The sequence below is a fragment of the Apiospora phragmitis genome, assembly GCF_038363925.1.
Source record: "Apiospora phragmitis strain CBS 135458 chromosome Unknown utg000002l:1.0-5516284.0:1.0-5523493.0, whole genome shotgun sequence".
Classification (NCBI taxonomy): Eukaryota; Fungi; Ascomycota; class Sordariomycetes; order Amphisphaeriales; family Apiosporaceae; genus Apiospora; species Apiospora phragmitis.
Window position 1 is genome coordinate 3,745,578 of NW_027117400.1, and position 19,768 is coordinate 3,765,345.

General features: G+C 52.4%; 7 protein-coding genes across 7 annotated transcripts; 5 read left to right on the forward strand and 2 right to left on the reverse strand.

Annotated features, from left to right (window-relative positions):
* Positions 1-292: 292 nt before the first annotated feature.
* PG994_001944 (uncharacterized protein) lies at positions 293-1,401 on the forward strand (the record flags this gene model as incomplete). The annotated part of the gene is made up of 6 exons (XM_066853353.1): positions 293-328; positions 399-492; positions 544-631; positions 689-782; positions 843-1,109; positions 1,171-1,401. Coding segments are annotated over 6 exons (810 nt in total), but the record flags the coding sequence as incomplete, so codon positions are not given.
* A 1,479-nt stretch (positions 1,402-2,880) lies between these two features.
* On the forward strand, positions 2,881-4,446 carry PG994_001945 (uncharacterized protein; the record flags this gene model as incomplete). Its single annotated transcript, XM_066853354.1, has 4 exons — positions 2,881-2,928; positions 2,987-3,453; positions 3,533-4,228; positions 4,290-4,446. 4 exons carry the CDS (start codon positions 2,881-2,883, stop codon positions 4,444-4,446), a joined length of 1,368 nt encoding a protein of 455 aa, XP_066721495.1.
* A 595-nt stretch (positions 4,447-5,041) lies between these two features.
* PG994_001946 (4-hydroxyphenylpyruvate dioxygenase) lies at positions 5,042-6,313 on the reverse strand (the record flags this gene model as incomplete). The annotated part of the gene is made up of 3 exons (XM_066853355.1): positions 5,042-5,140; positions 5,169-5,453; positions 5,489-6,313. The coding sequence occupies 3 exons, from the start codon at positions 6,311-6,313 to the stop codon at positions 5,042-5,044; spliced, it is 1,209 nt and encodes a 402-aa protein (XP_066721496.1).
* An 898-nt stretch (positions 6,314-7,211) lies between these two features.
* On the forward strand, positions 7,212-7,800 carry PG994_001947 (uncharacterized protein; the record flags this gene model as incomplete). Its single annotated transcript, XM_066853356.1, has 2 exons — positions 7,212-7,375; positions 7,443-7,800. The coding sequence occupies 2 exons, from the start codon at positions 7,212-7,214 to the stop codon at positions 7,798-7,800; spliced, it is 522 nt and encodes a 173-aa protein (XP_066721497.1).
* Positions 7,801-8,635: 835 nt separating this feature from the next.
* On the forward strand, positions 8,636-9,487 carry PG994_001948 (60S ribosomal protein eL27). The gene is made up of 3 exons (XM_066853357.1): positions 8,636-8,811; positions 9,005-9,341; positions 9,399-9,487. Exons 1-3 carry the CDS (start codon positions 8,749-8,751, stop codon positions 9,404-9,406), a joined length of 408 nt encoding a protein of 135 aa, XP_066721498.1. The 5' UTR covers positions 8,636-8,748; the 3' UTR covers positions 9,407-9,487.
* A 2,278-nt stretch (positions 9,488-11,765) lies between these two features.
* PG994_001949 (uncharacterized protein) lies at positions 11,766-13,235 on the reverse strand (the record flags this gene model as incomplete). Its single annotated transcript, XM_066853358.1, has 4 exons — positions 11,766-12,182; positions 12,254-12,459; positions 12,543-12,883; positions 13,096-13,235. 4 exons carry the CDS (start codon positions 13,233-13,235, stop codon positions 11,766-11,768), a joined length of 1,104 nt encoding a protein of 367 aa, XP_066721499.1.
* Positions 13,236-17,847: 4,612 nt separating this feature from the next.
* On the forward strand, positions 17,848-19,729 carry PG994_001950 (UDP-galactopyranose mutase; the record flags this gene model as incomplete). Its single annotated transcript, XM_066853359.1, has 7 exons — positions 17,848-17,858; positions 17,978-18,021; positions 18,073-18,179; positions 18,244-18,594; positions 18,647-18,799; positions 18,820-19,071; positions 19,202-19,729. The coding sequence occupies 7 exons, from the start codon at positions 17,848-17,850 to the stop codon at positions 19,727-19,729; spliced, it is 1,446 nt and encodes a 481-aa protein (XP_066721500.1).
* Between the last annotated feature and the right edge of the window lie 39 nt (positions 19,730-19,768).

A 19,768-nucleotide genomic window follows, 5' to 3' on the forward strand; every position in this document is an offset into this window, starting at 1 on the left:
CGAACGCTCGTCACCTGCGACACATTCTACTTGCCTTGAGCTCCAGCTGGAGGAGAGAAGCTGTCGAAGACATTGCACAGACCTGCACGCCTCTCTGTGCGAAGTGCCTAATACCATCAACCACAATAATAACGAATTGGCCACGCGCAATCTTGATCAAATGGGGTCGACGGATTTTGGCAAGTTTAATGTAGGTTTAGTCCAATCTTGCCCCTCGCGCGCGCGACAATCGCGACAGTCGCATCCGGCTCTCTTGTGATTACTCTTGCTGATCAGCTGTCACGGACAATAGGCCTTCTGCCGCGATGCAACCTTGCCCGTGTGTAATGTAAGTGCCTTCTACCCTCGCTGTTACGGCGTTCCTGAGATCACAACTCAATACTGACATGGTGATACAGCTTTTGTCGGACTCTCACAACCAGACGGGACCATGGGGCGGCTGCAAACTGGAGGGCATTCCACTGAGCGGTGGCCGTCAATTGGGCAACTTGGGTAAGTCTTGGTGACGGAATATCACTTTTCTCAGTGCTAATGAACCTGAAGGCTCTATATTACTCTGCGGAATCGCCATTGCAGTCTCAGCATTACTACTGTTACTATCTGAAAGGAAGAAAGCAGCTGTTGGCCGGAGGTAAGCTGAACCACCGTATGCCTCAAGTTTTTCCATGAGTGACTAACAGTTGGAAAGGGAAATGCAACTGTTCCTCGTTGGATACATTATTCTTGAGATATGCGAAATTTTCACTGTGGGAGAGTTCCCCTTGAACTCAACAGTCCGAATTGTAGGCTTTGAACCACCAAACCTCCATATGGCCTGAGCGCATGGGCTAACTGATACTCAGGCATTCACCGGCATCCATATCGGCATGGTCATCGCAACGACGTGGATTTTGATGCTTAACGGTGTTGTCGGATACCAGGTTATCGACGACGGAACACCACTCTCTATCGGCTTGATGGCGATATCAGGTGTCATTCTTCTGGTCGGCACTGGCTATATTGCCTTAGACACTGGATTCGACTGGACGGGGACGTTTGAGGACAGCTTGACCCCGGCCACGGGCAACCGAAACATTGCGCTCTACGTCTTGTACCAGCTCGCGCCACTGGTATTCCTGGTAGCCTTCTTTGTCCTCGAGGCGATTTTGGTCTTGCGGTGTACTTGGCGAGGTCCGACCCATGGCCTACTTGACAGGAGCTGCTCTCCTTTTCGCCATCGGTCAAATCTTCAACTACACGATCAGCCCTTATATTTGCAACGGCACTGCGGGCAAGATTGACGGTGCTCTATTCGAAACACTGTTCACTCTGCTTTCCGTCATCATGGTCTGGATCTTCTGGTCCAGCATAACCGAAGACGACTGGCCCATTGCGACGGGACCGGCGACCGGTTATCCTTAGTCATATTCACGTCTCTCATTCGACCACGGAGTTGGAGTTTTTGGTTCATGGGTATACCACTTCGTTATCATTTTATTTATTTTTGGATTCACCGGCGGACTTTTTTTGCCTAGCAACCGCGAAACCTCGTATTCCAACAAGCAACATTCTATCAGGGCCACATTGAGCCTTCTCTTTTAATAATGCGGAACACGACCATCGAAGCGCATGTACCTTGGCAGAGGTATATGCAGGGAATGAGTCGAGCTGTTCAACGATACGATATACGCGGCGAGTGAAGTTGGACTAGAGAAGCAGCATATCTTGGTCCAGACATACAGCATGATTCCGTGGCAGATATCCTAGTCGGGTGGAAAACTGGAGAGTTTAGTAGCATAGTTGATAGTATACCCCCCATTTACGCGGCTAATGTATATGATGTCGTACGATAGATTCAAGTATTGGTTACCACCACTTCATCCAGGCGCAATCGTGATTTCGCCGTCTTGTCTTTGTTCTGAGATGATTGCTGGAGTTGATCTACCATATGGCCTGACCAGTCTGTAGACTTTGGTCCACTGTATAAGCGTGGTGCTATGTACGCTCGGAGAGTTCCACTTTGATATTCAGAGGTTGATGTTGATCTCTGTAATACAAGGATGGCTGACAAGAAGAGACACCCCGCCCCATGCACTTGTTCATCTCCGGGGATCCTCAACTCGCCTTCGAACAAAATATAAGTCGAGTATTGCAGCTAGGTATTCGGTGGCTACCAAACTTGAATGTGACCCTGATCCTCCTGAGCAAGTGAAGCTGTAATTACAGTGTTGCTAGTTAGACGTATCACAGTACAGAGGCTCTAATGTATGTAGAATAAGCAACGTAGGTCAACTGCATGCAAGTGCTACTTATTTCGTGCATTACGTAGGGAGCTCATTAATGCATGCAAGGCTACTTGTGGATTACGTCCAAGTACACCTTGGAAGTTGAGATGTGATATTCATCAAATTACCGGCAGTGGGGGGAGCTGAGAGCTGAGCTTACAGTACAGTACAGTAGCAGAGCCGCTCGCTGCCACTGCCCCACACCCAAGCCAAGCAGCCAAGGTTGAAGGGAGGAGCTGCTAAAGAACAAAGACCAGACAAGGCTAACAGAAATAAAGCGCGTCACAATTGACGACAGCCTCGCCGACTATCATTCTTTTTCTCCCTTGCAAGCTGCTGCCCCCATGCGCAGAAGACCAAAGACACATTCTTCGGGGCAGATTATGTGAAACCTGGCGGTTGGGTTTCCGCATCTAAGCTTAGGTCTTGCCAAATACCATCTCTGTTCGTCAAGACTTTGGATTTTCCATGCAGTAGCGCCTTCTTTCCAAGGGCACCTGGAAAGCAGCCCTGGCGTCCCTTTCCGTGACCTGTTCCCAGCTCTGGTGACTGCTTGCGCCCTTGCGCCCCGTAGCCCGTCGTTCCACAACCTTCAATTGCAAGCACCGCCGCCGCCATGGCCGACTCCGACGGCGAATACAATGGCTCCGACGACGAATTCGAGGTAGCCTCGAGCAATCCCCACGACACACGCGGACGGTCGCGACCCGATGGCAAAAAAGGGCGGGCGCAAGGAGCAGAAAACGGCGGCCTGGGAGAACCTCCAGCGCTCCTGGGATGAAGTGACCGAGGGCGCCGACGGCTCCCTGCTGGGGGCCATCGAGGGCCTGGCCGAGGCGCAGAAGCGCGCGCGCCTGCTGAAAGACACGACGCCCCTCCAGAGAGGAATCATACGGCACCTGGTGCTCGTCCTGGACATGTCCTTCGCCATGCTCGAGAAGGATCTCCTGCCCAGTCGCCACGAACTGACCATGGCCTACACTAGGGACTTTGTACGGGAATATTTCGAGCAAAACCCCATCTCCCAGCTGAGCATTGTTGGTATGAGGGACGGTGTTGCCGTGCGCATAAGCGACATGAGCGGAAGTCCAAGCCATCACCTGGAGAAGCTGGAGGAATGGGTCAAGCAGGAGCCCCAGGGTAGTCCCAGTTTACAGAACGCGCTGGAGATGTGTAGGGGTGCTTTGTTGTGAGTTTTCTTCCTTCCAAATCCTAGTCGAGATCGGTACAATACATTTGAGCCCAACTTTCTCATACATCGCCTACAGTAATACCCCTTCACATGGCACACGGGAAGTCCTCGTCATCTATGGGGCCCTCATGTCCAGCGATCCTGGCGACATCCATGACACCATCAGCTCGCTGATAAAGGATCGCGTACGAGTATCAGTGGTGGGAATCGCTGCCCAGGTAGCCATCTGCGCCGAGTTATGCAGCAAAACAAATGGGGGCGATGATTCCGGCTATCGAATAGCCCTACACGAGCAGCACTTCCGCGACTTACTCCTTGAGCTCACGACACCGCCGGCAACACGTACAGAAGAACAAAGCAATGCCAGTCTGCTTATGATGGGCTTCCCCTCCCGCACCCTGGCAGAAGGGGATACAATCAACTATTGCGCATGCCACAACCGCCCCACAAGAGAGGGTTACGACTGTACGCGCTGCGGCTCCAGAGTCTGCCGTTTACCAGCCGAATGCCCCGGCTGCGGCCTGACCCTCATTCTCTCCACCCATTTGGCCCGCTCGTATCATCACCTGTTCCCTCTACGAAACTGGGTGGAGGTTCCCTGGTCGAAGGCCACTCGCTCGAAGGCGTGCTATGCCTGCCTAGCCCCGTTTCCCGAGCCGCCAAAGGCGAAAGGCAAGGGAAAGGACAAAGTCGAGGCCGTAGCAGCGGCAGCGGCAGCAGGTGCCCCGGCTAAAGCGGCCAAACCGCCGAGGGGGCTAAGCGAGTCAAGCCGGTACGCATGTGAAGTTTGCAATAATCACTTTTGCATAGACTGTGACCTGTTTGCGCACGAGATCTCTGCACAACTGCCCGGGCTGCCAGAGTGACACAAGGGCAAGGGACGATCCCAATCCGGATCTGGGGATGAATGGGGTAGACGGTGATCCAACAGCGGCGGCGAATTATGTTAATGGCGGCGCCAACGGGAGCGCAATGGAGATAGACTCGTGAATGAGTCTTCACAGAAGAAACTTGTTAGCTATTAGAGACAGCTCATGATGCGAGTCGACCAAGAACGAAGTTTGAGCATAGTAAGGACACCGGCGTTTTTTTCCCAAGGCGGAGAACGTTTGTGATCCCCTAAGGGATACTTATTTCCTCTATTGGATGGAAGCCATCTAGACGAGGCTAGAATTTTTTTATCTCCACGTATATATACTGGAACAGGGCCTTACAGCCTCCTATTGAGCTTGAATTATCAAGCACAGCACTTCAGACAAACTTGATTCACTGCTGCCTCAGTTCGTGATAGTAATTTATGATAATGATGGTGAACAGCCTATTGCTGATATAAATGTGCTCGCTTGCTTAATAATGACTATGCCTTCCTTTCCTTATGGATTCGTAACCAGACATCCTAATTGTCTTATATAATATCATATACACGTTGCAATTTCCACAGGTGTCTTGTTGTATAGGTCTTGACATCAACCAGTCGCGGCAGCTTGGCCATCAACTGGGGACCTCAAGTTTTACTTTCTTTTCGTCCGCCCTTGGTAGTCGTTAAGTCATGTGGCAGCCTAAATAATCATATCAATCGCATCCACTACAAGTTGCCCCTCTCGGCCTGCTCCCGCTCGATCGCCTCGAAAAGGCTCTTGAAGTTGCCGGCGCCGAAGCCCTCAAAGTGCTCGCGCTGGATGATCTCGACGAAGACGGTGGGGACGGTCGACGAGGGGCTTGGTGAAGAGCTGCAGCAGGTAGCCGCCCTCGTCGTAGTCGATGAGGATGTTTAGGCGCTCGAGGGTCTCGAAGTCCTGGCGCAGCTCCCAGCTGCGCTTCTCGGTGGCGAGGCGCCGGCGCATCGTCTCGTAGTAGACGGGCGGGACCGAGATGAACTCGACGCCGCGGGCGCGCATGGCGCCCACCGTGGCGATGATGTCGCGCGTCAGCAGGGCGATGTGCTGCACGCCCGCACCCGCGTTGTAGACGACGTACTCCTCGATCTGGGACTTCTTCTTGCGGGGGCCGGCTCGTTGATGGGCATCTTGACGAGGTTGTTGGCTGAGGCCATGACGATGGAGCTCAGGGCCGAGAACTCGGTGCAGATCTGCGAGTCGTCGACGCTCCAGAAGCGGTGGAAGGAGAGGCACCGCTCGTAGAACGCGCAGGCGGCCACCATCTCGTCCCAGCCCTGGTTGCCGACGCAGTGGTCGATGCGGGCCAGGTCGACGGGTGGCAGGCTGACGCTCGAGGGGGGCGGGGACTGGGCGCGGAACCCGGGCAGGAAGACGCCGGAATACGAGCCCCGGGAGATGAGCGTGTGGGTGGTGTCGCCGTACGTGCGGATCACGGCCGTCTCGACGGCGCCGTGCTGCTTGTCGTGGACCCGGGTGGGCTCCTGGACCGAGACGGCACCGCCGGACATGGCCTTGAAGTAGACGCCCTCGACGTTATCCACCTCGAAGGCGACATCCTTGACAGCATCGCCGTGCTTCTCCAGGTGCGTGTGCATTTCCTTGAGGAGGGCACTGTCGGCCTCACTTATGGGCTCCTCTTCGGGGAGGTGGGCATGTGACCGGATAGGAGATGTGAAGACGAAGCGGATGTCACCATTGGCCACGACGTACGAGGTGAAATACCTGCTACCAGTCTCCAGGCCCTTGTATGCTATGGTTTTGAAGCCGAAAAGGGTGTTGTAATAGGACGCCGCTTGCTTAGCGTTGCCCACCCACCAAGTGACATGGTCATAGGCTTGGAAGTTGGCAACTCCTGCTTGCACTGCGAAGTCGTCTCTGTGGGTGAAGCTGTCCATCTGAGAGGAAGCCATATCGGCAATGTGGCCGTTGGGCAGCTCGGATACTGCGGAAGGTGCCATATCTGGTTGCCTGTAGTGTTGAAAAGCAGTTGGTTTGGTGTTTTGTTGAAGAAAATGAGTGCCAGTAGGTCAGTAGTAGAAGTATTAATTGCCAGCTTCGACGTTTAATATCACGTCGATTCAAGTCAGAGAGAGCTTTGCTGTGGTAGAATCATCAATGAGTATAAGTGTGTGAAGTCCATTGTGAAATACCGAACGATATTACCATGACTTGTAAGCCAGGGCAGACAAGCAACGGCCAAGAGCGGACCAACGTTTGCCATCCGAGTGTAGACATGCCGTTTCGAAATTCCGCACTGGAGGTTCCTTTGCTTAGCTCAGGTGGCCCGAGACAATGCCGCAAGGGCTGGTGGTATTGCTTTGAACGTAAGAGCTTGGATGCGGATATCCCATTGTTCTTGCATCCTGGATGGCGGAATGGCGGCCGCGCTCTCCTGCTGATAGACTCGGGCCAGGCGCAAACCCGCTCGGCTACCCACGGCCATCCACGGGCGGCCGCTGCGAGTGACCACTCAGACAGCGTCATCCTGCCATATCAATGCACCTCGACTCAACGCGGCATGCACCTGCCGGAGAATGAGGGAATCCTTATCAATTAGACTGACTGCCTAAGATTCGTAGTCACTCTTAGAAGCAACTATCGTACCCGGCAAAGATCTGTGGCGCTGAGCTTTGTTGTTTAGGAACCCCCCTATGTCACCCGTCTCAGACTCACGACAAGACCTGAATCCTCTAAATTGTATTCTGCTTCTGTCCAGTCTATTCTCACCACGAATGCAAAGTGAACTCGAGTCATTGGAACACCGTTTGTCAGCATTTGAAGATATTACCGAGCCCGAGATTGTTATTTGGTATACCGAACAAGCCAACACACCAACCCCGAGAACCACCAGCCATCATGGAGTCCACCTCACTCAGTCGGCGAGATGAGAACGTGCTGGAAAAAATGAAGGATCCTGAGTCGAACCCCCTTATGGCTGTCCTGATAGACTCGACATTGCCCAAGGATCCGAATATCCATCAGCCCTCTATTACGAACGGGTCTCCCGGCGAGAACGTGACGTAGTAGTGGCAATGCAGCAGCTTGAAATGCAGCTGGCAGGGCTGAAGACTACCACTCCAGTTCCAGACCCTACCGAGGAATACAAGGCCTGTGTTGCTCATCTTGGCCAACTGATAGCAGAGTACCCGAATACGCAAGTGCCCGCAACAACAGAGCCCAGGCTTTGAGACGACTTTACGGTGACAGGATGTTGTTGCATGTAGAGGACCCAACAGTCCTTGCTCAGAGCGCGGAACCCTCGGAAAAGAAGGAGGCAGCAGCAATGGCATTCTCAGATCTTGACGAAGCAGTCAAGCTGTTAACACCCAAGAGCCTGTTTTCATCATCTCCCCACAAGCGCGCAAGACGCTGGCGCTTTCTCACACCCAGAGAGCAGCGTTGTATCATGCGACGGCGAAAGGGCTGTCGGACGGGAGCCATTTGAATATACACGAGGGTCGCAAAGAAATCGGCTGGACCAAGATGGACTTTGAAGAAGCGGCATCTAGAGATTTCGCTTTGGGCGGGCGATATGGGAATGAAATCGCCAAGGGACTAGCTGTTGCCACGAACGCTACAGCTAAGTTGTGTGGCCAAATAGTTCGTGAGGCTATGAAGAAGGAGTATGGTCCCGCGTTCGAAGTTTGAGGTTGAGGTGTCTATCGCGAAGATCTCTTAGAGAGTCCAAGGCGTCTTGTCAAGCGCATGTCAGTAGAGAGCATCTCGTAGAATGCTAGCGGTCATGCTAGGGGACCATGCAGAGAGTGTTTACCTCTGTAGAGAATCAATCGTCTGTTGCGTAGTCTTGCCCTTTTCCTTCTCTTCGCGGTTGATCCGAGTAGCAGCTGCGCCAAGACCGATGACGAGAGCGAAGATTGGGTCGGCAACCTTCGAGATGATATAGGTGGGTGGTGCCATGGTGTACCGCTCGCTCAATATAAGGCGTACGATGGCTTTGCTGGTATGCAATTGCTTGATTAACGAAATCTGCTGGGCCTATTCAATTTGCGATCAAGCTGAATATCCACCACGTCCATGTGGTGTGTTGAGTGGTGTGTTGAGTGGTGAGCTGCGTCAGTCTGGTCAATTCCTCGGGACCAGAACCGTCCCAAGCTCCGTTGCTCGTCGGCCTATCGGAAGATACTTGCAATCAAGTACCTTTCAAAGTGGGAAAAGCACTCCTATCTAATCAGGCGCTCGGGCCAGGCTTGGGACCCATAAATCGTCTTTTCTCATTGGCCATCGATTTTTGCCCTACACACAAATCCACGATTTTTCACTGGGAACTTTTCCAGCTAGGTAGGTCAAGGTACGCCAAAGGAACATCACCAATCCTCACACACAACGTCCCTCTTTCCGACTTCATACTTGCCCTCGACAACCCGACGACAAAATGAAGTTCCTTAAGGTCGGCAGAGTTGCCATCATCACCCGCGGCCGCTACGCCGGTAAGAAGGTACGTTTCGACAGCCAGAATTCCCGCCCCAAAGAATTATTTGTGTGTCCGTGGAGGGGAGAAGACGCAGGATCCGAACGAAATTTTTCGAAAGACGCAACGCGAGCAGTTCGACCTTGGAAGACATGATGATTATCTGGGTCACGAAGAGATCAAAGACGGCCAAGTCAGTTGCTAACTTGCCTTCGTGAAGGTCGTCATCATCCAGCCCGTCGACAGCGGCAACAAGACGCACCCTTACGGTCACGCTCTGGTTGCTGGCATCGAGCGATCCCCTGCCAAGATTACCCGCCGCATGTCCAAGACCCGCCAGGAGAAGCGCTCAAAGATCAAGCCTTTCGTCAAGGCCATCAACTACAACCATCTGATGCCCACCCGTTACACTCTTGAGCTTGAGGGTCTGAAGGGTGCCGTCACTGCCGACACCTTCAAGGAGGTCAGCCAGCGTGAGGATGCCAAGAAGAACGTGAAGAAGGTGTTGGAGGAGCGCTACACCAGCGGCAAGAACCGATGGTTCTTCACCCCTCTGAGTATGTTACCACTGCACACTAACCGAACCTTTGATCGACCCGGCTAACCATTCGCAGGATTCTAAATAAAACGCATTTTCCTCGTTCACGTTCTCATGTCGTTCGGTTCTCGGGGTTCAAGGGAAATGGGAGAGATGTTATATCGCATCCTTTACGGTCTAGAGCGCAATAGGAAATTGCTCTTGATGAATTGACAGCATTGACAAAGACAACCAACTACGACCGTGTCCGTGTGTGCTGTGTTCTCGACGAGTAATGATGCTTGACCCAGATATGACGGAACAGAACTGGCGCTTCAAAGGAGTTCAGGTCACGGAGAGTCAAACTTAGTATATTTTGCTCATCTCCGAACGGTGTTGGACTTGGGTCAACACTCACGACTGCTACGTATGCGACAGATGGCCGAACATGACTGGGATGAACTAGGGGAATTACCAAATCCCTCGCTTTCTGTACCTAACTATGGTAGAAAGCAACCCGGTGCAACCAGGATGGTTTCATTGATGGTGACTTCTGAGCGTTTCAACATGTTTCTGATCTTGACCTATCAATGACTAAGAATGGCCCACGTGCTGATGATCAGCCTCGTATAACGCTGCCGGCTTGCGGCCTCGAAAACCTTTGTTTTTGATATTGATGTCTCAAGCAGCCGACTCCAAGCGCTTGTCTTGACCCGTCGCTTGGTATCACCACGTAGATTGAGATACCTTGTAATATACTATTGCAAATATCGCCTCGGCCTCTTGATCTCTGCTGTGCCAACGACAAGTCCGTATATGATCTAACTAGATAGTACAGAAATGGTAGCGAGGTAGCGGCACACTTCTTCTCCTCTCTTTGCAAAGTTTGTCCCAACGGGGGTCCATGCATCCCTATATAGCTGGTAAGTAGACACACCCATGGGGACATCAATAACCTCGCGTCTTACATCAACTCGACACCATGGGCAACGTCAACGTGGGGGTATAGTTAAGTCTGCAGGCAAGATGTTTTAGAATAATTCATAAATAGCCGCGCGTGGCGCACATCTATACTCAAGAGTCACTATTTCGAAACGAACGGACGTCCGGCTGCATCACGCAACGGACTGCGAGACAAGAAACAAGCTGCTGGGTCCTTCGTCTTCGTCGCCGCCGTCGTCTTCTCCGTTTCTCCGTGTATCTCGCTCCGCAATGATACATTCACTAAATAAGCTCCATATTACGCACCATTCATGTCTTGGAATGACCAGATAGATCCACGTGCTTAGTTGCCAAGAGAATTTGATTTTCTCTAACCGAGAGAGATAGAGAGAGAGAGGGCGAAGCATTAGATGATAAGACCCATTACGATAGTTTTTGACTTCCAATAGAGCCAGGCCGCCCGCGCGGCGGGTTCGAGCAAGCTGCTGAAAGAGCACGAATCTGAGGAGCAGATCGGCGACCATCGGCGGTCAAGCATATCTGTGAAGACGACGAAGATAAAGCACGAGAAGCGGGCAGATAAGGAGAAAGAAAGTCAATCGACGTAAGTAGTATGTAAGTAGTAACACACTTTTTTTCTCCGTTCGTCCCCTCACCGACCGACCGGCCCTACCTCCTTTGGCAGGCGTCAACACGGGTGGCATGGTGGGTGTATCTAAATCTAAGATTTCCGGGCGTTTTGCGCACCACAAATCAGTATGGCTATAAAATGCTTCATGTTCATGAACAGGTCCCTATATAGAATCCCGAATACACTGGGGTACCAGTACACATATTGGTATCTAACAAGTTATTCAGGAGACCACTATGATTGTGCAGTCAACACAATAAATTTACACAACTGAGTATCAAACTAAAGATCAAGAATATTGCCCACTTTGTGTTGTCTATGATTTACTCTCGGCTATTGTAACTCGGCAATGGTTGAAAGCCTCCTAGCATAACATACTAGATAAGGCCTACAACCTTAGCCAGGCCAACCAGGTTAAGCGATATGATTTCACAGTGCCTTAAAAGTATTAGTATCCTTTCAATGTAGACCAAATGTGTTCCATGTTTTTCATTCAAGATTTGTCTATTCGCCCAGCGTCGTTCTAAGTTACATCCGGACACTTTTTGTCGTGAAACATCTCCGTCCCACCAAGTCCTTTATTCTCGACGCCTGTCCTGTGTTCTATAGCTGTACAATCAGACACTGCCAGACCCCTTTCCTCCTCCGCAGAGGGTCCGAGTGAATGAGAAAGGATCCAATTAAGTGGTTTCCTTGTATAAAGGGCGCAAATGGGAATTAAGAAAATGTGTGCAAATTATGTACTGGAAATATCAGGATCCCCATCCTGCTATGATCACATAGTTCATAGCTCGCCTGGGGGGTTGCCCCGTGATCGAACCGCCACGTCATCATCATCTCGTGGTGGTGTTGCCATTATGAACTCCGGACCTCGCCTCGTAATATCAAATGTCATATAATGAACAGGTGCTGTACCCATTCATAGAATCTCATTCCCTCATGAGTTCCAGCCGTACTTGGCAGCAGCCTCAGACATATACTTGGAAGGGTCGTACTCAGGGGCATATGTCGGGCCAAGCCTCCAAAGAGGACGAAGATCACGAACAAGCCAACCGAGATAGCGATGACCTTGCGCAGAACAGGGCGAGTCTGGCCAAGTTCGGCCCACTGGCGGCCGCCCTCGGCAGCATAGCCCTTGATAGCCTCGTAACCAAGCTTGTAGTAGACCATGCCACCAAGAGCAATGGTGTAGCCGAAGGCTTGGAGACCCGAGATAGGAGTGCCCCAGATCAGCATGGAGGCTGCCACGAGCAGCACATCCTTAAGGACACCGCAGAGGGTCATTACAAGGGAGGAAGTCTTGCCGATCTATAGGTACCTTCTGTTAGCATTTGGCCTCGGGAGATCTTCTCGAAGAGGGCGAGATTTGCGGGACTTACCAGAAGCACAACCGAAACGTTCAGCATGAAGGCGCAAAGACCGTTCAGGAAGAACGTGAACAGTCCAACGTGGTAAACCTGGTCCATCGAGACCTTGGGCACCTCCCAGAAGAGGGCAACAAGACCATTCATGACAGCGCAAATGGGAGCGAAGTAGTACACAGAGCCAGGGGATCCATCTTGTACTCGGCAGAGCTGAGGAGAGCCTGGACCAAGTTGAGACGGACGGCCTCAAAGACGACACCACCAATCTGGAAGAAAAAGCCGACCCAGACAAACTTGATCTCACCAAAAGAGGCGATCATGACACCGACCACAATGGCCGAGACGTTCATCAAAACCTTCATGTTGGGCTGGGCAATTCCCATTACCCAACTGGAAAGGAGGACAGCGACAGGCGTGGTAGCCTTGAGCATCTGAATGAAGGCAACACTGAGGTACAGATAGGTCAGGTTGCCGCAGATCAAACTCAAGCTGAAGAAAACACCGATGGGCACAATGGCGCGCAAGTAGACGCGGCCAGTCATCTTGACGGTCTTGCGGCCGTCAAGGAGTGCGTGTAGCGGGCGAGAATCTGTGTCATGATCGTGGCGAACGTCAAGTGGTACGTCGTGAGGATGACGGGATAACCTGTCTAGTCTCAGCATCGTGTTTCACCGCAGCAAGCGCACGAGTCGGTGCTGGTGGTGCGACTTACGGAAGTTGAGGGTGTCGAGAATCCATTTGTTGAACAGGATGACGGATGACGAGCAAGCGATCCAGACTCTGTGTTTGCCTCTTCATTAGCGATTTACATTCCTTCGGTGACGGGGGAGCGCGCCGCAGCCGGATCGTCGACGTACGTGACATATAGTGCCGGGTGAATGTTCAGACTCAGGCCAAGAGCGTCCGACTTATCGGTAGCAGGGGCGGGCAGGATGGGGCCCTTGGGCTCAGGCCGCGGGATCTCGCCCGAGACTCTGGTCTTCTCTTCGCCGCTCATTGTATCGTGGGTATTTTGGGTGGGAAAGATTAAAAAGTTGGTAAAAGGGGGGAAGCAAGTGTACAGTACAGAGTCAAGAATGAAAGGATGTAACGAGTGCAGATGGCCTAGAAAGGACCGGGATGCCTGTTGATAGCAGTCGAGAATAGACTTATTCCAAGATCGCGCAGAGCGTTAACCTCGTCTGGACCGACTTCAAAGGGAGATTGAAGTGAACAGAGAAGGTTCGCGAGAGGAAAGAAAACGGGGTTTGATGTTTTGTTTAGGGGAGGAGGAAGAGTTAAATCAATTGAGGGCAAACTGGGAAGTTGGAAAAAAGGGCTGCATTATTTGAGTTATGGCAGGGGCTCCACTCAACCATGCAGGTTTGATCTGGGATGATTTTACTCAGGGACAGACAGGACAGGTGGTGGTACGGAGGGGGCCAGAGGGGACTGACTGGAGGGAGATAGGCAATAGGGGGGGCGGCCATACAGCACGCAGCACGCCGCACACGCAACAACACTCCCGTCTTAGGCCTGAGGTACCTTGCTGAATCGCCGCCGACGCTGCGGCACAGGCTGGTAGGGAACTACCAGACGGGAGGCAGGGGAGGCTGGTACATGGAAGCATGTATTTACTCACGTCAATTGGTAGTGGGGCCAAGTACCCGGGCCCGGTACTTCATTAGGGGTGGACGCGCCAGCCTGCCCCAAGCTCTGCAAAAGATCGTCACAGATTTGCAGTGCTATTACAATATGTGATCGGGCCTAATCCTGCTCTCTGGTGCGCGCTGTTGGTGCCCCTGGATAAATTCTAATCTGGCTTGTTTAATGCCCGGGCACTCCAGCTGATCTGACACATTAACCATACATAAGCTTCCATCTTTAGCAATAAACATTGATGGCTAGTCGCCGCTGTTGTTCGAATAGTCGCTGCCCCAGGACGCTTTCTACCTAGATCTTGGCGGCACCATTCCAGGAGACCAGCTTCTGACTTCGGCTGGCCCTTGGCGGGAATCCTTCGGCGCCTGTCGCACCAAACTACAATCAACACAACACAACTCAAAGTCGGCCGTCGTGGCCACGTCTTGGGACCCTGAAACAACGACTTGCCATCACTATTCATCGTGTCTGCAGCTGACAAAGTAAGAAAGCCGTGCTGCATTATTTTATCCTTGCCGTCCCGGTCATTACATCTTATTTGGTATTTGCGCTTAGCCCGGTAAGGGCAAGATTGCATTTGTCTGCGTGCAGTAGTGGTGAGTGGTGAGTGGAGGCTGCTCCCGCGGATGGAAGGCCCCTGCACATATCTAGATGTATATAGAGTAGTATACGGGCAGGGTTATAGATATGATCCTAGCATTGCCTCAATACCGCCTAATACCTATCCCCCCCAAAAGACGCATATGCACATGCAGTACTCTCGCTTGCTCTGCTTGGTTGAACTGGGAACCGACATTCGAAAAGGTAAATTATCATCGACATATGTTCGGAGGTAGACGATAATAGTAATCTTTGGAGGCCACTCTCCGGCGTACAGGCATAGTAGGTGACGAATCAGCGACCCGCTTCCCCATCGTCCACCTGGCCATTCTGGTCTGTTCCGAACGCCAGAGCCTCTTCCTGTTCAATGCCTCTTGTTGATGACATCGTCATCGCACCCATAGTTTATAGGAGCCAGCCTGCCAGCGTTGCAATGAATCACCACCGCGGGGCACCACTGGACGAAAACTTGGGCTGTTCGTCGTCCCCGGAACGACGAACTGCACTACCTACAGTGTGCAACATCAGTGGGATTGGGAGCAAGCCGTCTCAAGCAAACACAGTGGACTGGACAAGTGGACTGGACTCGAGAAATCGCTAATATACAGGTCCAGCTGCGTACGTGCGGCTGGGGCTAATGTCGTGCGCCGATGCAAAAAGTTCTCACTGCTTTAATTATCCCGTTTGACAGCTGTAGTTCCCGTAGATTGTACGGCTAGGCTACTATAGGCACCGGACTCAGGAAAATAAGAAGTCGTCGCGGAATTGAAATAAGATAACTTTTACGCGTATTGATTTACATGCTATTCAGTATCAGGGCGCCCTTTTCGGAACACGAGAACAATTCTAGCTGATGCTATAATAGTCGACTCAGGCATCTGCATCTCGAAGGGTGTCGCCCGCCTCGTATTGGTTACCTAAGTTCAGGCCAGATGTGCTGTATGCAAGTAGGTGTTTGGTGGAACACCGCACTCGATCATGCATTGCGACTGCTTGTGGAACCCAGCAGCCGAGAAATTTCTCCTTCGCGCAGAGGAATCGGCCGCGTAAGAGGTGGAAGAAGCTTTGTCGCATCCATCGGTAGCTCATTTTGTGAGACAGTTTTCGTCATGGGCGTAGAAGTCGACGAGAACTGTATGCTGCAGACAATGACTTATTATTAGCACGAAACTGAATCGTGCTAAGCCATCGTGAGCTACTCTTCCCGGGAAAGGCTTGCTTAGCAGGCCAAGCCCTGAGCGTAGTCTGTTCTGATCGGCAGAAGATCCGGTCTTTCCCTCCAGCAGCCCCAAGCACCAGGAAGCGAACGGGCAACTGAGCAAACAGGGCTGCGAGAATCTCAACATGAGACGGCGGTTTCGCAGCCCTCCCCAACTGGTTGCGTAGATCTACCCCACTCCCTCACGACGAAATTTAGAGCTGCAACGATCCCCTATTCAGCAGCCAACGGAGGCTTGCCGAAGGCTTACCCGGAGGCTGATTACATGGAGATACAAGCCTTACATACACGAAAGCCTCGTTGTTTGTGGCGACCGGCGCCTAGAGTAGCTTTGATTCATGTTGATGGGCGCCGCAAACGCATGCACAGACGACTGGCTGAGGTTGCTGCTTGCTCTTATCGAAATTAGATGATCTGTCAAGACCCATGAACCGTACTCAATTCGACGTCGCCCGCTAGTCAGTCAAGAAAAAGCAAGATCTGTGAAATAAAGCCGGCGAAGGGATACCACCCACCTACCCACCCACACACATTGTGCATGTGAGCACCTAGAACGTTGGTTAGCAGATAGCAGCGAACTGATGGAAGCTGGAAGCTGAATGCTACTGCAAATAGGCTGGTAGTATTGACGCCGTAAATGCACCACCAAGCCCGTTCGAGCAAAAAGGGTGCTGTTAGCGGATAGTAGTGAGTACTGTAAGTACATGTAGTATTATCCGACTAGTGGCAACGTCCGGGAAAAAGGGGGTTCACGTTTGTTCCTGACTATAGTAGTCTAGCCCAATGGCAGGCTTTTCACGTTGAGGAGAACAGCTGGACGATCAGAAATGTCGACGGACCAATCGCAGGGCGGGAGAAGGGCTCACGGCCAGTCCGCTTATCTGTTGATCTCCGGCGGCCGGGACTGTTGGCCAGCGGGCAGTGGTTCCTTTTTGGAGTGTTCTGTTTTAGGCCCGTCGATGCTTCGTCCACGCCAACGGGTAAAAAAAGCCAATTGTTGCACAACGCTGAGTGCTGACGGAGCGAAACTAAAATGGCACCATACGGTAGTAGTGGGCAGGGCATTGCAGCTTGGGTGTGCACAGCATCTGGGATTTAAACCTCCCATGGAAGCATGAAACAGGAATGCCAAGCCTGGACATGTGAGAAATGCGTGACAGATGCGGGCGGTGGATATTGCTTCATTTTACACAAGATTGAAATGCAAGGGTGTAAGGCAGAGAGTCGCGGCTTGCTGTGGGAACGATGATGAAATTGAATTATCGAAGAGTAGAATAGGTGCGTGGGTGATAGAGCTCGGTCTCGCAGCGTGCCATCACAACCTACTACACTGCTGTCAGTGTATCTAAGCTTGTCGCCAAGCTATCTCCAAGCTTTCAGAAGTAACACTTGCCCGCCTCTCAGTGCTCTCTGCCTCTCTCCCTCTGGAGCTCTCCTCCACGACGCGCGCATCTTGCAGGCATTGAAAAAAAGGGGGGACAAACACAATTGCGAATTAGGGAAGTGAGCGACGGCTCCTGGTGCAACACTCCGAGATCTGCGCTTCGAATCAGGTCCTCTTTTTTACATGATGGGCGGTCTTGTCTCCAGTATAGCCCCCCCAGAATGGCACCCCCCCCCCTATTTGAAGTGATGCATGTTCAATCTTCTCGACAGCGAGGTCCAGACGACGGGAGACTCGCTTAACTAAGGAGGTACAACGAGATAGCTCGACTTTTGGTGCGGTGTAGGAGGAGAAAAAAGTGATTTGTTGGCCGGATCGACCTTGATCGACCCCGCGACTTGAGTACTGGCCAGGGAATGGTACTTCCCCTCGCACGAGCTGAAGTGGGAGGGCATGAGGGGTAGAGCGACTATCGACCCCCCGGCCCAGGTACCTGTTTCGTTGCGCTACCTCCCACCTCCCTTAAGTCGCAACGTCCAATACCTGACCCAGGAAGAAAACAAACCGGTACATGATCTATAAGAATACTAAACTGCTTGGGAATCCTTGTAGGTTAGGTAGGAGTGGGGTCGTTTGTTTTATTCTAATACCGCTCCTCCTCACCGTCCGAATTCACAACTTTCCCTCAAGACTTCTCCCGTCCAAGAACTTGAGAACCCCCTCGCATACCAAGTCATCACTCCAGATCTGAAAGAAGAAAGCAAAATGGCTGACATGTAAGTACCTCCTGGAGGAATTGCTTCACCCATTGCCGCTTGCCATTGTTGCGAATGGCACCGCCCCTCCACCAGCCAGCCAACCCGCCTGGACCCTCGTACTGACAACAATTGAACAGCAACGTCGATGTTCTCGTTATTGGCGCGGGCCCTACCGGTCTTGGTGAGTTCCAGATTTACCTCGAAAGCAGCCGAGAGAGCTAACACGCTGTAGGTGCTGCTAAGCGTCTGCACCAGGTCCAGGGCGCCTCTTGGTTGATCGTCGACTCGAGCGAGAAGGCTGGAGGTCTTGCTTCCACAGATGTCACCCCGGAAGGTTTCGTAAGTCTACTGTTCTTCACAGGCAGCTTGGGAGCACTGGGGCTAATAATGATTCGTTCTGCAGCTGTACGACGTTGGCGGCCACGTTATCTTCTCCCACTACAAGTACTTCGACGACTGCATCGACGAGGCCTTGCCCAAAGAGGATGACTGGTACACTCACCAGCGTATCTCTTACGTCCGCTACAAGGGTCTCTGGGTTCCCTACCCCTTCCAGAACAACATCTCCATGCTGCCCAAGGAGGACCAAGTTGTCTGCATGAACGGCCTTATCGATTCCGCCCTCGAGTGCCGTGTTGCCAACACCAAGCCCAAGAACTTCGATGAGTGGATTATCCGCATGACTGGTGAGGGTATTGCCAACATCTTCATGAGGCCATACAACTACAAGGTCTGGGCCGTTCCCACCACCGATGTAAGTTTTCCCCGACACGGAAATTTGTTGAGTATCTCCTCACACATGACAGATGCAAGCTGCCTGGCTCGGTGAGCGTGTTGCCGCCCCTGATGTCAAGACTGTCACCAAGAACGTTATCCTGAACAAGGTTGCTGGAAACTGGGGCCCCAACGCCACTTTCAAGTTCCCTGCTCGCGATGGCACTGGTGGTATCTGGATCGCGGTTGCCGACACTCTCCCAAGGAGAACAAGCGATTTGGCAAGCAAGGTGCCGTTTCCAAGGTGAACGCTGCCAAGAAGATGGTTACCATGACCGACGGTACTACCATCGGCTACGAGAAGCTGATTTCCACCATGGCTGTCGACCACTTGGTTGAGGCTATGGACAACAAGGAGCTGGTCGATCTCAGCAAGGGCTTGTACTACTCGTCTACCCACGTCATTGGTGTCGGTCTGCGAGGCGAGCGCCCTGAGCGCATTGGCGACAAGTGCTGGGTACGTTATCACATCTGATGACTACTTTATGAACGGGATACTCACATGCCACAATAGCTTTACTTCCCCGAGGACAACTGCCCCTTCTACCGTGCCACCATTTTCTCCAACTATCTCTCCCTACAACCAGCCCCAGAAGGACGCCAAGCTCGCCACCCAGCAGCTGGCCGACGGCAGCAAGCCTAAGAGCACTGAGGCGAAGGAGGGTCCTTACTGGTCCATCATGCTCGAGGTCTCTCAGTCGACCAAGAAGCCTGTGGATGAGGCCAACCTTCTCCGCGACTGTATCCAGGGTCTGATCAATACCGAGATGATCAAGCCTGAGGACGAGATTGTCTCCACCTACCACCGCAAGTTCGACCACGGTTACCCTACCCCTGCCCTGGAGCGTGAGGGCGTTCTCAAGGAGCTTCTCCCCAAGCTCCAGGACATGGACATCTACTCTCGCGGTCGCTTCGGCAGCTGGCGATACGAAGTCGGTAACCAGGACCACTCGTTCATGCTTGGTGTGGAGGCCGCCGACCACATTCTGAACGGCGCCGTCGAGCTTACCCTCAACTACCCTGACTTCGTCAACGGCCGCCAGAACGGCGAGCGCCGTCTCAACCAGGGCCCTATCGCCGCGAAGAAGGCCGGTCTGCCGTCGCACCCCAAATAGAGTCTTTGAGCAAATCAAGTAGAGTTGACGGGAATATTC

Excerpts from the sequence above, each read along its gene's own strand:
- PG994_001948 (XM_066853357.1), top strand. The coding sequence starts at position 8,749 with ATGAAGTTCCTTAAGGTCGGCAGAGTTGCCATCATCACCCGCGGCCGC. Across the intron at positions 8,812-9,004 it reads GCCGCTACGCCGGTAAGAAG|GTCGTCATCATCCAGCCCGT; the intron begins GTACGTTTCGAC and ends GCCTTCGTGAAG.